Source organism: Sceloporus undulatus, chromosome 6, assembly GCF_019175285.1.
Source record: "Sceloporus undulatus isolate JIND9_A2432 ecotype Alabama chromosome 6, SceUnd_v1.1, whole genome shotgun sequence".
NCBI classification, from domain to species: Eukaryota; Metazoa; Chordata; class Lepidosauria; order Squamata; family Phrynosomatidae; genus Sceloporus; species Sceloporus undulatus.
The window spans coordinates 21,658,387-21,671,922 of NC_056527.1; the positions used below are offsets into that span (position 1 = coordinate 21,658,387).

The 13,536-nt window shown below is 38.0% G+C and overlaps 1 protein-coding gene across 5 annotated transcripts in view; it reads left to right on the forward strand.

The window, feature by feature from the left end:
* The window catches only part of MPP7 (membrane palmitoylated protein 7), a 110,933-nt gene that overhangs the window by 76,510 nt on the left and 20,887 nt on the right, over positions 1–13,536 (forward strand). For 4 of the 5 annotated variants that reach the window (XR_006104730.1, XM_042476137.1, XM_042476136.1 and 1 more), the window contains exons 12-13: positions 7,986–8,006; positions 9,481–9,522. The exons of the other annotated variant lie outside the window; for it this stretch is intronic. Coding sequence is in view for 3 of the 4 variants with exons in the window: in XM_042476137.1 (XP_042332071.1) it covers positions 7,986–8,006; positions 9,481–9,522 (63 nt within the window). In the remaining variant the exon portion in view is untranslated. The remainder of the gene's footprint in view (positions 1–7,985; positions 8,007–9,480; positions 9,523–13,536) is intronic. 5 annotated transcript variants of the gene reach the window in all.

Consider the following 13,536-nt stretch of genomic DNA (forward strand, 5'->3'; position numbering starts at 1 on the left):
TTTATCTGGTTTAACAGGGATAACTTACTAAAGCTTAAGATTTGTTTTGTATACTAATGTACAAAATGGATCAGAACTACTTTATTTTTAACTGGACAAGGCTGAACGCTTCCAACAGTAGGCGAGTCTGGGGTTATCTCTTATAACAATTTAACCCCAAACTATGTAATTACATCATTCTGGTCCTCCTCTCTTGTTTTAATTAAATGTTTTGAATTATTAAATGTTTCTTTTTTGTAGATATTTATCCCATCTCAAGGAGCCATTACATTAAAATATACCCAGTGTGCAAAGAAAAACCCCATCTAAAGAAGGAAGGTAAGCCCCAATTTGCTTGAAAAGAGCTGCAAATGGGATGGCAAATTGTAGTGCATATGAAGTTGCTAATCATTATTTCATGGATTACATCTAGGTATCAGCTGTATGTAAATATTTTGTGAGTGGTTTTTAACATATGTTTGTTTGTCCCTGGGGGTTGTGTAAGACAATAATTACAAAATATTAATTTATAATATAAATATATAATTTTCTTCCAGATATTTTAGAAGCTCGGTTTGACTAGGCCCTAATGAGGATAAACAATTCCCTGTAAAGAAGCTGAACTCCTTCAGAAAAGGTGATTTCTTCGATCATGAGCCAGGATGATGCTACCTGGTGCAAGCCAAACTTGAAGGTGATGCCATCCCAGCAGGTTTAATTCCTTCAAGCATTCCAGGAATGAGCCAGTTTTACAAGCTAGTTGTCCCCCACTTGATAACTTTAAAAAGTTACAGTAGATGTTCATATATTCGTAGCTACATTCAGATTCAAAGCTGATAAAATTCCAGACTGCTTTGGGGAGAATATTGGAGGTGGTAGTCATTGACCCAATAGTTTGGATTTCCTGTGGGCCAACATCAGTAATGGCAAAACAGTTCCGAATTGGTAATCCCAATTCAAAGGAAAAAAACACACAGTGATCATATATGACATCTGTATTGACGATTGGATGGTATAGGAATAAGGACGCAGCTGTACCTGTGATTTACAAAAACAACAAATCCAGTGTTCAGTATCAAAACTTTGAAAACAGTGTATTATTTAGAATATATATCTCTTAATCACAGAATAACAATGGAAATTAAAGAGTGTCTGTTTTCTTTTCCTTTTCCCTTCTCTGAAACCATTTATAGGAGGCCTGCATTAAGAAGATCAATGTAATATTCAGCTTTGAAAATTCCAATAGAAAATCATGTAAGTCTTCTATCAAGCAGTAGAATCATACTTGTCTTAAATGATCAACACAATTAAATGGATCCAACAACCATGGCAGTCCAAGCCTGCAGTAATTTCACTAATAAAAGTGATTTTTTTAAGTGTCAGAAACTAGATCTTATTCAACAGCAATTTTTGCAAGAGAAAAAAATAACTTGTTGTGCATGTGCTGCCATGTCTGTGTGACTTATTAAGAAAATAATTACAAATTGATGATCAGTATCTGTGGTTTGCACTATCCTTCTTAGGTGTTATGATGTATGAGTTATACAGATACATCCTGGGTATACCGCATAATCAGAATGCAAAAATATAGTCAGCCTACTTTGCTGAATCAGAATTAGTATCCCCTAAAGTTATTTGTCATATACATAGGAAACAAAATATGACTAGAGAAATAGTTTCCTGTTTGTTAATTATCCAATTCCTACCCTTCATGGGGTCAGTAGTGTACACTCTGGAAAACTGATGTGACTCCCAAACTTTAAACATACTGACACTATGGCTTCATCACATTTATTGTTTTCCTCCCAGCTTTTTTTCCTGCCAGTTTCTTACAATTTATTTATTTTTATTTATTTATTGCCTATATCTCAGGATAGAGTTTTTCCCCCCGTGGGCTTGTATAAATGTGATGACCAACCTCTAACCCAACACACATCTATCCTCAACTAAAAGTTTCTGCATCTCTTTTGAGAATCAGTTTATAATGAATGATCACATCAAGTACTATAATGCTGCTTATGAGGTTTTCCCATTATGTTGAATGTTTAAACCATTTTCTGTTGTCTTTCTGACAAATAACACATATTTTGGACTTCTTTGTTTGGCATACAAGTAGGTTTGGCACAAAACATGCTAAAAGGATTATTTTACAATTAAGGCATGTGTATTAAAATGTGACAAGAATATTTGGCATCGTACTCCTGTGTGACCTACTTAAGTGAAATATATTGAAACAGTTTCTTTGAATGAAAGAATACTTCCCCATGAGTAAGTAAAGATCACGCTTGCAAGCAGTAATTGTCTACTAGAAGCAGTTCCTGATTGGTGGCAAACGGATTAAGGATTAGGGAAGATCTCTATATCCTCAGGTGATAGCAAGGCAGATTTGGGTCACTGGAACAGAAAGAGCATTTAATGTAAATGAAAGTAAATGAAAGTTAACCCCCCCCCCCCCAAAAAAAAAAGCAAGAAAATGTCAGGACAGAATCTTTTTGCGGCCAGAGGGAGTAAAATGGGAAGACACTGTTCCCTAGTTAAGGAGGAGGTGAGAAGACAGGGAATTGGAAGAGTGAGGCCAGGAAAAAGCTTACTTAGATGTAGAAAGAAAGATCAGCATTTATGGCTGTCAATGAGTAATTCTACCTCCCATCTTAATGTTAATTCCGGGGATAATGCATGTAAGAAAACTATTTGTTTTCCATCAGCAAAGAGTAAAACAGAGACAGCCACTATATCTGTGTGGATAGAATCAGTTCTAAGGCAGACAGTCCATAAACAAAAAAGGGCTGCTAGTAGTGCAGATCCAGTGTAGAGACAAGTTTACAAATAGATGTGAAAGTTCCTATGGAAGTAATACACAGCAATATTTGAGAGTGTTTGACACAACTTGTTTAAATGGGGTCACTACACACATGTGTTTTTGCTGTGTTGTTGCATGCCTTCATGTTGTGGGACCTTAAGGCAAATCATAGAGATTTCTGGAGCTGAGAAGTGTGGACTTACCCAAGATCATCCAATGGGTTTCCTTGGTAAGCCAGGATTCAAACCCTGGTCTCCAGAGTCATAGTGAATCTCAAACCACTATACAGACTGTTTCGTACCAAGCAATCACAGTTCACTGCATTGAGATATCCATTCAGTTAAATCACTCAATAAGATACTGCTTGGTACAAAAAACCTTTCAGGTACACAGAAGCCATGCAAATTCCAAAATGTTTATTGTTAGGATCAAAAGTTATGGCTAGATTAAAGTAGTAAGTCATTTAGATGTTTGTTGAAGAGAGTGTTACGGATAGGCTTAAAATCTCAAATGAGCATTCACAATTTGATGGGCCTAATGTTAAAGAGACTCTGCCTAGTGATTTGCCACAACACTATTTGGGCATCCAGAAAGAAATCATTTAAAATATTTATAAAAGGACATGGGAGTCTTTTGAGAACGGGTGTAGTTCACATAGTTTAAGAATAAAAGAAATCAAGATGAAATACATGTCACAGTTTTTACAAGAAAGATTATCTGAGGTATGAGACTGAATAACTTAAAGGACAAGTGTTTATCGCCATAATTTTGATTTATGATGCAATCTCATTTCAGTACACCCTCATTTAGGATGGGAGACTCTTCTTTAAGGAAGTTTCATTTAAAGCACGTTTTCTTCTGACTATAACTTTGGCAAGAAGGTTTTAGAACGGGCGCTTTGTCATTTAATCCTAATTTAATGCAAGTTTGAGCAAGATTAATTAATATTGTTCATGGATCCAATTTTTTTACCAAAAGCATTCCAAAAAGGGGACTTGTGGAGGCAATATATTTGCCTACAGTGTGTGAGCAAAGCACCCAATGGAACGTATGTGGAACACTCTGGATGTAAGGACCGCAGTTAAAGTTTATTTAAACAAACTTCACATTTTAGGCATTCGAAGCTTTAATTGTTTCATTCAGTCCACACAACATAAGGTCAGAGAGCCTGTGATTAAGGCATGTATTCATGCCGACAAGCCAAGGCCACAGTTTGTTTGGCATTTTCAGTGGGAGCTGTGCATCAGCTCCACTTATGCCTATCTACTTCATTACAATTCATTTGTGAGACAGCTGATTGGAAAGAGCCTATGACCTTATTAGCATATAAACTGGATAGATATAAATCAGCTCAGCTGCTTTTGGCAAACTGTGCTTTAGCAATAGCAAGTACATTTCTATACAGCTTATCAGTGTACTTACACTCCTAGCTGTTTTACAATGTGTAAGCTAATTGCCCCCAACAAGCGGTGTAGTGTGCCCTGTTTTACGTGGGGGCTGTTCCGACTCCCCCACCGCGTAAACAAAAAATTCTAGGCTCAGCCCATCCAATAATAAAATATTATAATCTTGTGCTCGCAGCGGCGCGTGGCAGTTTGCGCGCACCACAGTGCATGTGCCATTGTTTCTTCGGCCGCATGGCGCCAGAAGAAACAACACTGTTTCAGCATATGCTGAAAGCAGCATATAATGTGCCGGCGTATGATGCAGGCATACTGTACCATTTTAGCGACCTACAGAAGGATCAAGGCTCAGTGGGCCCCTGGAGCCCGCCTCCAATTGAACTCACAACCTTGTGCTGTGAATGGCTGCAGTACGGGCATTAACACGGTGCCACCAGGACCCTCTGCACTCCTAATAATAAATTTATAATCCCACCCAGAATGGAGGCTTGGGTACTTCCCAATCATGGTGGATTGCTCCCGGTACCACCCAAAATAAGAGGTTGGACTTAGCGAAATAGTTATTTTGGAATGGCAGGAGGAGCAATCGACACCCACTGGGGTGGGGGATATAATTTAAATATTTAGGTCGGTTGGATAATTTAACTGACAAAGGAGGGAAGAGTCCCAATGGTGAAACTGAAAAAATGTGGGCTCCTGCCTAGTCAGGTGGCATGCAGGGATTAACCCAAACATGGGTAGATTGCTCCTCCTGCCATCCCAGATGACTATCTCATAAGTCCAACCCACATTAAATTCAAGAAGTAAAATACTTGCCAGACCATATTTTCCAGAATTTCTCATGTCAGATGTAAGTCATCCACACAGCATCCTCAGATTTGGCAATTTGAGAACATAAAAAATTAAATACATAAAGCAAAATTCCCAGTTATGTAATTGAAAGAGAAAAGTACAACTGCAGTGCTCCTATACTTTAAAAATGCATACTCCAAATTAAGCTATGCATGCCTTTTCTGGAAGTCTCACTGCCTCACTCAAGGAGGGCTCTTGCACAAAAGGAGATCACAGATAAAAATCTGAAACACAAGGATGTATTTTCACTGTTACTGGACTCCTCTAAAACGTGCTGTTATAATTGGAAAATCCTGGACTGTGAAATGGTTGTGTGAAATTATGCATAGGGGAGGGCTGCCACTTACGTATGAGAATTTTCTCTGTCTTTGACAATGGGAATATAGCATTAGGCTTATATTTGCAAGAAATTGGTAATAGCATGCATGTATATCGGCTCTTTAATGTTTGTTTTAACATCAACTAAAACAGCTTCTTTCCCCAGTTTTAGCAAATAGGTTTTTTATTAATACAGTACGGACAGTTCAGGTTTTGAGAAAATAAGTCTTATTCATAGCTATAATATCTGTTATATCTAATCTGTAACCAAAAGAATTATAAAAATAATCTATAATTAGTGTGTTACAGATGTGAAAAATATATTATTTGAAAGCCAATATGTTTTCCCCAAATACAACGGAATTACATCTTTATTTTCACTATGTGATAGAAATAAGTACTGAAGCCTAGTCAAATAGTTTTGTGTGGTTAGTTTCAGTATACATCCTGTGATTCGGATTGTGCATTTAAACTAGGGATGGGAACATGAGCCCTGCTGATGTTAACACTGCAACATCCGCACTCCTCACCATTGACTGTGCTGGCTACCGATGCCAAACTTGCCATACAACAACATGAGGACCCCTGATTCTGATTCCCACCCAATATTTTTTTGTAAAAAAAATGGTAACCTAATTTATGTATTTGAATTATTTTGAGAATAAATTGTGCATACTACCAATTTTGCATGGTAGTCAAGTACTGAAATTACAGTGTATAACAAATTTCTTGTTATATTGATTACAACTATTGATTGCAATTTAAAGTTCTACGTCCTGATCTTCCAGTGTTATAAAAGAACTATTTGTACAGGTCAGAAAGCCAAGTGCATCTTCCTTTTCATTTCCTCTGGGTTTGAATACTGTGGTGTTCTTCCTCATTATCACTATTGCAAAAGCAATGTTGCTTTTGCCATATGCTTGCCTGCTTGTCCTCAACTGTCTGAAGCTAGTGTCATATATTACTTGGGAAATTTGCTCTATAATTGGATATTTGCTGCTTTGAGGGCAGTATACTAATACAGATTCCATTTGTGATTTGCTCTTTCATCTTGCAGAAGAATATACTTACTATTTTTCAGTATGTTTTGCCTAAATGTTCTCCATTGCAAAAATCATATATATATATATATATATATATAGTTAATTTCTTGGGTAAATCTTTGAATTGTATAACTTTATTTAATGTAAATTTTAAAAATGTTTTACCATAGTTGTTAGCAAGTTAAACTTTGCCTCCAAAGATTTCTATATTTTCTCACTTTGCTCTTACTTATTGCAGGGTCCTACTTTTACTGATTTAGCATGAGAATGTTTTAAACAGATACTCTGTGATGCAATAGAGCTGCTGCACAGAGTGATGTTGATAAGAAGACATTCCTGCTTTTTGTCAACTATAATAGATATGGATATGCAGCTCTCTTTTTAAAAACCAAATGACAAACATGTAGCAGCATGACACATTATCCTGAAGCCCTTGTATATTGGACTAGCAATGAGATGGCTCTTCGTGATATTTGGAAGAACCTTTCTCATCCATCAGGGAGCCAGCCTCTTTGAAAAACACACAATATAATAATTTCTATTAAGAAAATTATATATAGGGACTTTGCTTTGATATCAGTTGCCAGTGTTGATCGATAACATTTGGTCAGAGGAGTGCATCTTCTGAAGTGGTACTAAAGGAAATTGTAGGAAAGGAGTTTGGTGGACTGTCCAAAAAAAGAAATCAAAGCAAATCGGTTTGGTGGGCAGTCCAAAAAAAAGAAACCAAAGCAATCAGTGATATTGTAGGGTAATACTACTGAGGGTTCATCTGCAGAAGAGTTAAATCAATCTTCAAAATGCAGTGGAATTTTTTTTTAAAAAAACTCACTGTAAAATAGATTTTACTTAATCCTTGTGCTGAACATAGTTTGAATATGTAAAGTATTTTTTTCTTACAGAGAAATGGTTTTACAAGTCAGGGCTGATCTAACAATTTCTGCTGCTTAACATTGTTAAGGGCTGTGGAAATGGCTGTGCAGTTCTGTGCTTATTCCCCTTCTTTTGTGTACTATTTCCTCCTGTAACACATCTTTGTAGCATTAATCAATCTTATTGCTGTGCAGGGTGGACTTGCAACCTTTCCTATTTCAAATTAAAGTTTAAAATAGGTTAAAAACCCCTAGATTAAAGTCCACTGATGAAATCATGAACAACTATAGTTTATTGCTATGCAACACATTTGTAAACTATGATGCATAATAATTCAAAGAGGCAACCCATGCTTAGGAGGGGAACAGATTAGCCGAGGGAGTCTGTATGTATTTGACCCATCCCTAATCTCTTAACTGTGGCTAGGATAGGGAAAGGATGGGGAGAAGCATTGCAAAATGTACTATCCCATTGCTTAATGTTGTGAAAGTGGGATTTTGTCTCTTCCCTTCCCACTTAAAGAAGAAGCAGCTTTATGGTAAAGATGATTTTTTGAACAAAGCTGAAAATGTACATTTTGGTTCAGATTTACTGCAACATATGCTCTTAACATGTTATGCTTCCCAGCTGTATGTTTTTTCCTATTTTACCACTACTTCCTAAATATATTGTTTCAAAATGTCAATCATGTCTACTTATTTTTTTGGCTGTTCTAAGCTGAGGAAGCAGTTCAGTGTGGTAGGTGGCTTTCTCCTACATTTTAAACAGTTTATCTTTCCATTGTGTCCTTGGTCCATGTAATCTGTCTCTGCCTCCTATTTTTCCCTTTTCTTCTCAGAGGAAATGGAAGGTACATGTGTAAGTTCTCCTGCTGGCTCACAGAGATGGCTTGCAAATGAGGTGAACTAAATGTTCCCCCCTTTAAAAGTAGTTAGATACTACAGTACTCTTGACTTCAAGCCAACAGGCTGAGAAGCAATTAGAAATTAATGGCAGATATAGCAATACATACAGGATAAACAACCACTCATTTAGTTATTGGTATGTAGTTCAAATCTTGAGAATTGAAGCGAGAGAAGACGTCTATCCATAAGATTGGTGTGCATACATGGAGATCTCTGTGGGGTAGGGCAAGGGGTTCCACATGTATTGTCCCATTGCTAGATATCTGTTTTTGTTTTTATTCTTTCTCTCCATAGCAGGATCATAACAGGATACAGGGATGCAAGCAACAGGCCTGGCTTGCAGAAACATGTTTCTGTACCCAGATTGAGCTTGCTGGATTTGTGAATCTGTTCTAATTCATGTGAATGTTCAAAAATAAACTTTACATAGTAAATCAGGTGTGTTTGTACAAAGCATTCTAAAGGTGGTGTTAGCTCTGCTTGTGGTTTTGAAATCTTTGAAATTATTTTAAAAGACCTAGTTGGTTTATTACAGATCTTCAAGGATATATTTAGGATACCTTTCCCTTTGTTTTTGCTATTGCATGCTAAAAACTCTAGAGGACTGGGAAACAATCCATTGCCAGTTTTCAGACACTCTTCAGTGCTACAGGTGGTAGTGGCAGGGAAGACAGTTTTGTACCTTGTTGTACCTTACTAGTGCTGCAGCATGAGCATGAAGCTGGATCTAGGCCAGTTTCGTTTTCTTTATAACTTGTTCCGCTGTTACTAATCAGAACAAACATATAACAGCTCCAGTTCACTTATTTCATATTATAACAACTTAGAAAGTTGTAGCTTGTTTTGATAGAGAACTTCTGGCATAGTAAAATATGCACCAGGTCTACTTTATATCAAGCAGAGAGATTATGGTCATCAACAAAACAAAACCCAACCTTTCTGTCCGATCCATTGAGCCAAACACAAAACTCTCAGTATTCTTTTATCTTCACGTTTCAACTGTCATATTTTTATCTTGCAATAAAATACAAAATAGAATGCCCTTTAAAAAATTATTTTCTATCATGAAGAGGCAATAAAAAGGTGAAAAGTTAAGCTGCATGTTGCCTTATTCTAGAATCTCTTGCTCAACTGTAGAACAATGCACTGATTTATTTTAAAGCAGAGGCATATTGAAGGCTTTTGATGCTATGCTTTGTACAGTTGTTTTTTTTAAAGTAACTCTTCTTTTGCATTTTTGGCTGAGCTTCTAACTATTCTGCTTTATTTCTTGGCTTTTGTTCTGTATGCTTTTACACTTCATCCAGAGGAAATTGAATGTTCTGGTCACAACAGTGGAGGCCATATAGGTGAGCAGTTGCTTACAAAAGCTCTTTCTTTCTCAGCTTTTTCCTGGATGGGCTACAGAGTTTGCAGGTAACAGTTCAGCATCACTGCATGTTATGAGCTTGTTAAATTTTAAAAATGGCTCACTGGATTTGACACAAAGGATTTGCATACTAACAGTAATATATTACTGTCATCAAAATACAGAAGGAGTTAAAACATCACTTGTTTGACTTAAATTTGTGAGAGACTGGTATATTTGTCCATAGCCATATACGTGTGTGTGTGTGTATCCATCAGTTACCATGGAGAATTGTTGTCTGACCATATGCAACCAGCATTCTGTCTGAACGTAAAATTTGTGGCAAATAAGTGTCATGATAATTTGTTTGCCATTTCACATAAGCTGGTAATACCACTGGTTCATTCTTGTCTACTCAGCTCTACTTCTTGTTGGCACCAGCTCTGCAAGTGCTAAACCAGTGTCTAGAAGCTGTAATGGGCTGGATGAGGGCTAACAAACTGAAGCTAAATCCCAATAAGATAGGGCATCCGTGGATTGATGGTTCATGGGTCAATGAATTGCATAAGTTACCTTTTCTGGAGGAGAAGAATCAGGTGCTTTGCTTAGAAGTATTCCGAGATCCATCTCACTCACTGAAGGTCATGTTGACTTGGTGCCTGCTTTGGCTGGTGCGCTATCTGTGCCCTTCTCCGAACAGAGTTAACTTTCAAAAGTAGTTCATACATTGATTACCTCTTGATTAGGCTACTGTGATGCAAACTATAATGGGGCTCCCCTCTTACATGACTTGGAAGCTGCAGGTAGAGCAAAACACAACAGCTAGATTTTTTTTTTATTTAAGTATTTATACCCCACTCTTCAGCCACAAAGGCTCTCAAAGTGGCTTACAAAATGGTTAATTAGACGGTTCCCTGCCCTTAGGCTTAGAATCTAAAAAGACACAGCACAAAAGGAGAAGGGAAAGGTGTTGGGGAAGGGGATCAGGTCCAGCAGTTCTTCTTTCTCTCTGAGGCCTGGACCATGACAGATGGACTGGAGGGATGACTCTCCTTCTTCCTTTAGGCCAGGTCTGGAGCTAGCTGGCCTTTCTCTCCCTCTGAGGTCTGATAATGTCAGATGTCAAAGGGAGGGCTCAACTTGGTTGACCAGAACACACAGAAAATGTATAACAATGGTCTACCAATAGTTGCATCTGACAAAGTAGACCCAGTCTATGAAAGTTTATGCTACAAACCTCTTTCTCTCAATAATCTCAAAGGTGCAAAAAGATCCCTTTGTATATAACTCAATCCAGACTAACACAGCTATGATGGGATATAGACTGCCCAAAAAGGGCAGTCTCCTGCCGCCCTGGTTTGCTCCGCGAGGGAGCCACAGCGGACAAACCGCGCGGCTCCATCACGGAACAAAAAGAACCCGCAAAAAGCAGGTTCTTCTTGTGGCACCTTTGTGATGCCACAAGGCGCCATTGGCACACTTGTGGCATCACAAAGGCGCCAGGACGTGTGGATGCTAAAAGTCAGTCGCGTCAAAATGGTGGCACCCATGTGTACAGGGCGTCGCCATTTTGACGCCCCCATCACGTGCTAGGGGTGAGGCCAATATGGACGGTGCGTCCTTGGCCAACCCTTAGCATGTGACGGGGGCGCAGCAAAGGCCCGTGTAAATCAGGCCTATGTCTTTGAACAGTGAAGGAGTTGCATTGGCTGACAGTAAGGTTCCAGTCTGTATTCAAAGTGTTGATTATGACATTTAAAGTGTGAAATGGCTTGGAACCTTACTACTTGAAGGATATGTTTTACACACATACACACAGTGGTCCCTCCACATTTGCTGGGTTCATGGGTGAATGACCCTCATGAATGTGGAAAAACCGCAAATGCACCTCTCTAGGAATCTCTGTGGTCAACATCTGCCAGAAGTTGATCATAGAATCATGCTAGAAGACCTACAAATGCCTAAAGAACTGTTTTCTCTAGTAACTTCTAGGTTCTCCAGCCCAACCCTTGTGGTCAACCTTTGGCAGAGTTGTGCTGGAGAACCTAGAGATTCCTAGGGAGAATATATTAATCAAAATTGCAAATAATCAAAACTGCAAAAGTCAAAGCTGCAAATGTGGAGAGAGCCAACTGTACACACACACACACACACACACACACACACACACCTGCTCAAGGATCTGCCATAGGGATCCTTCTGTATCTTACTATTATGGGCAATACACTGTACAAGGATGTGTTAAAGGACCACCCGAGTTGTGGAAATCTGTCCCCTTGGAGACCTAATTGACACCAACACTCCTTACACACTACTGCCTAGTAAAAGTGTAGCTTTGAATCAAGTCCTTTGGGGCCTAATTGATTTCATCCAAATCAGTACATGCTATTAAATTACCATAAAATTAGTTACCTGATTTTGAACTGACTTGTTCTAACTTGTCAGATAGTTTAATTCAATTGTTAATGTTTTAAATTGATTTTATTGTATGCCACCCTGAGATCCTATGATAGAGAACGGGATATAAACGTGTTAAATAAATCAGTAACATATTGGCAACAAAGAACTTGGTAATTTCTTGGCAGGTTTCCTCAAGAACTATTAATAGCGTTGGAAAATATGTTACAAAGATATTAGACTGTGAATTGAATTTTAATACATTAATTCATATGTGAGGAGTATTAGAAGAGAAGTTTACAATTGTCCATTGATAGTTAAAAGTATGAAATATAGTGTAGACTGTAAAAATGCTGCCTTTATAAGGATCCCAGTAAGCAATGCCTTCTCTATGACAAGAGGCCAACAAATGTGTTGTTCTGTCTTTTTTAGTTCAAGCAATAGGAAACGAATGGATGAATAAAGCTGAAGTAATTTTTAGTAAGTTTTGTAGTTCAAGAAGTGGAAGATAGAGATAAAACTTCAGCAATCACATAATACATGTAGATTTTACTTAAGTCGACCCCTGAAGCATACCTAGGTAAAGCAGCATATCTACAGCAGACTTCAAGTGCATCTTGTGGTGACCCACACCTTTAGGTAAAGTGATTACCATATGTTTAAGTACCAGATGCCTGTGACATACTTCTGCTACACCAGTAATAGCCAAAATCTATGCAAATGAATAAAGAACTAGGCTTTGGGCCATCCCAAATTATATATGAAAACCTCTGGAACAGTAACTCTCTGCAGGTGTCAAAGCAGTATACCCATCCCTTTGTTTTGTTTGTCTACCTAATACTGTTGACACCACTGTCCCAATAATAGCCAGTATTCTCTGATGAATAGGGAACTGTGGTTATCCACTAACAATAGGTTTTGAGCTACACCAAATCATACACTCTAGGCCCCAGGAGAGAGTTCTATATGAGTGGCATAGCACTGCATCCGGCAGTATCCTTTATTAGGTATAGGACACTGCCACCGTATCGTCCAGTGCCTGTTAGATATTATATGATCTCATTTTTTACTGAAAAAGGCTGAAAGCTTGGGACACCTGGAATGTATTTTCAAAAAACACATCTGCATTTTTGCTCTGGCAGAAGCCCCAGTATGTATCCCTGAAAAATACATGTTACTACTTGAAAAATCTCTTGTTACTTCTGTATGATAGAATGGTTAATTGTGGAAAATCAATGAGGCAAATCAGCATCTGTTTTCAAAATGGTCACAATTTCTATAGCATAATCCACCAGTACCAGATGCCTTTCAAATGGTGCCCACCATTTGTCAGGGAGGGCATGTATAGGGAAAGCTACTTCTAAGAGACCCACAGTTTCAAAGCCCCATACCCTAGGCTTGGGAGAGAATAAATGCAGTTCTTGGTGACAATGAAATGAAAACCCTTTCAGCCAAATTCAGGAAGAGTGCTGTGAACTGTATACATTATGAGAACAAGAGATTTATGGAATTACTGTACTCCCCCCCCCCCAATTAACTGTTCCTTTCTACTATAAAGGAAACTGTTTTAAATTTATCTGAGTAATAGAAACAACTTTGGTCTGGACACTAATTAATA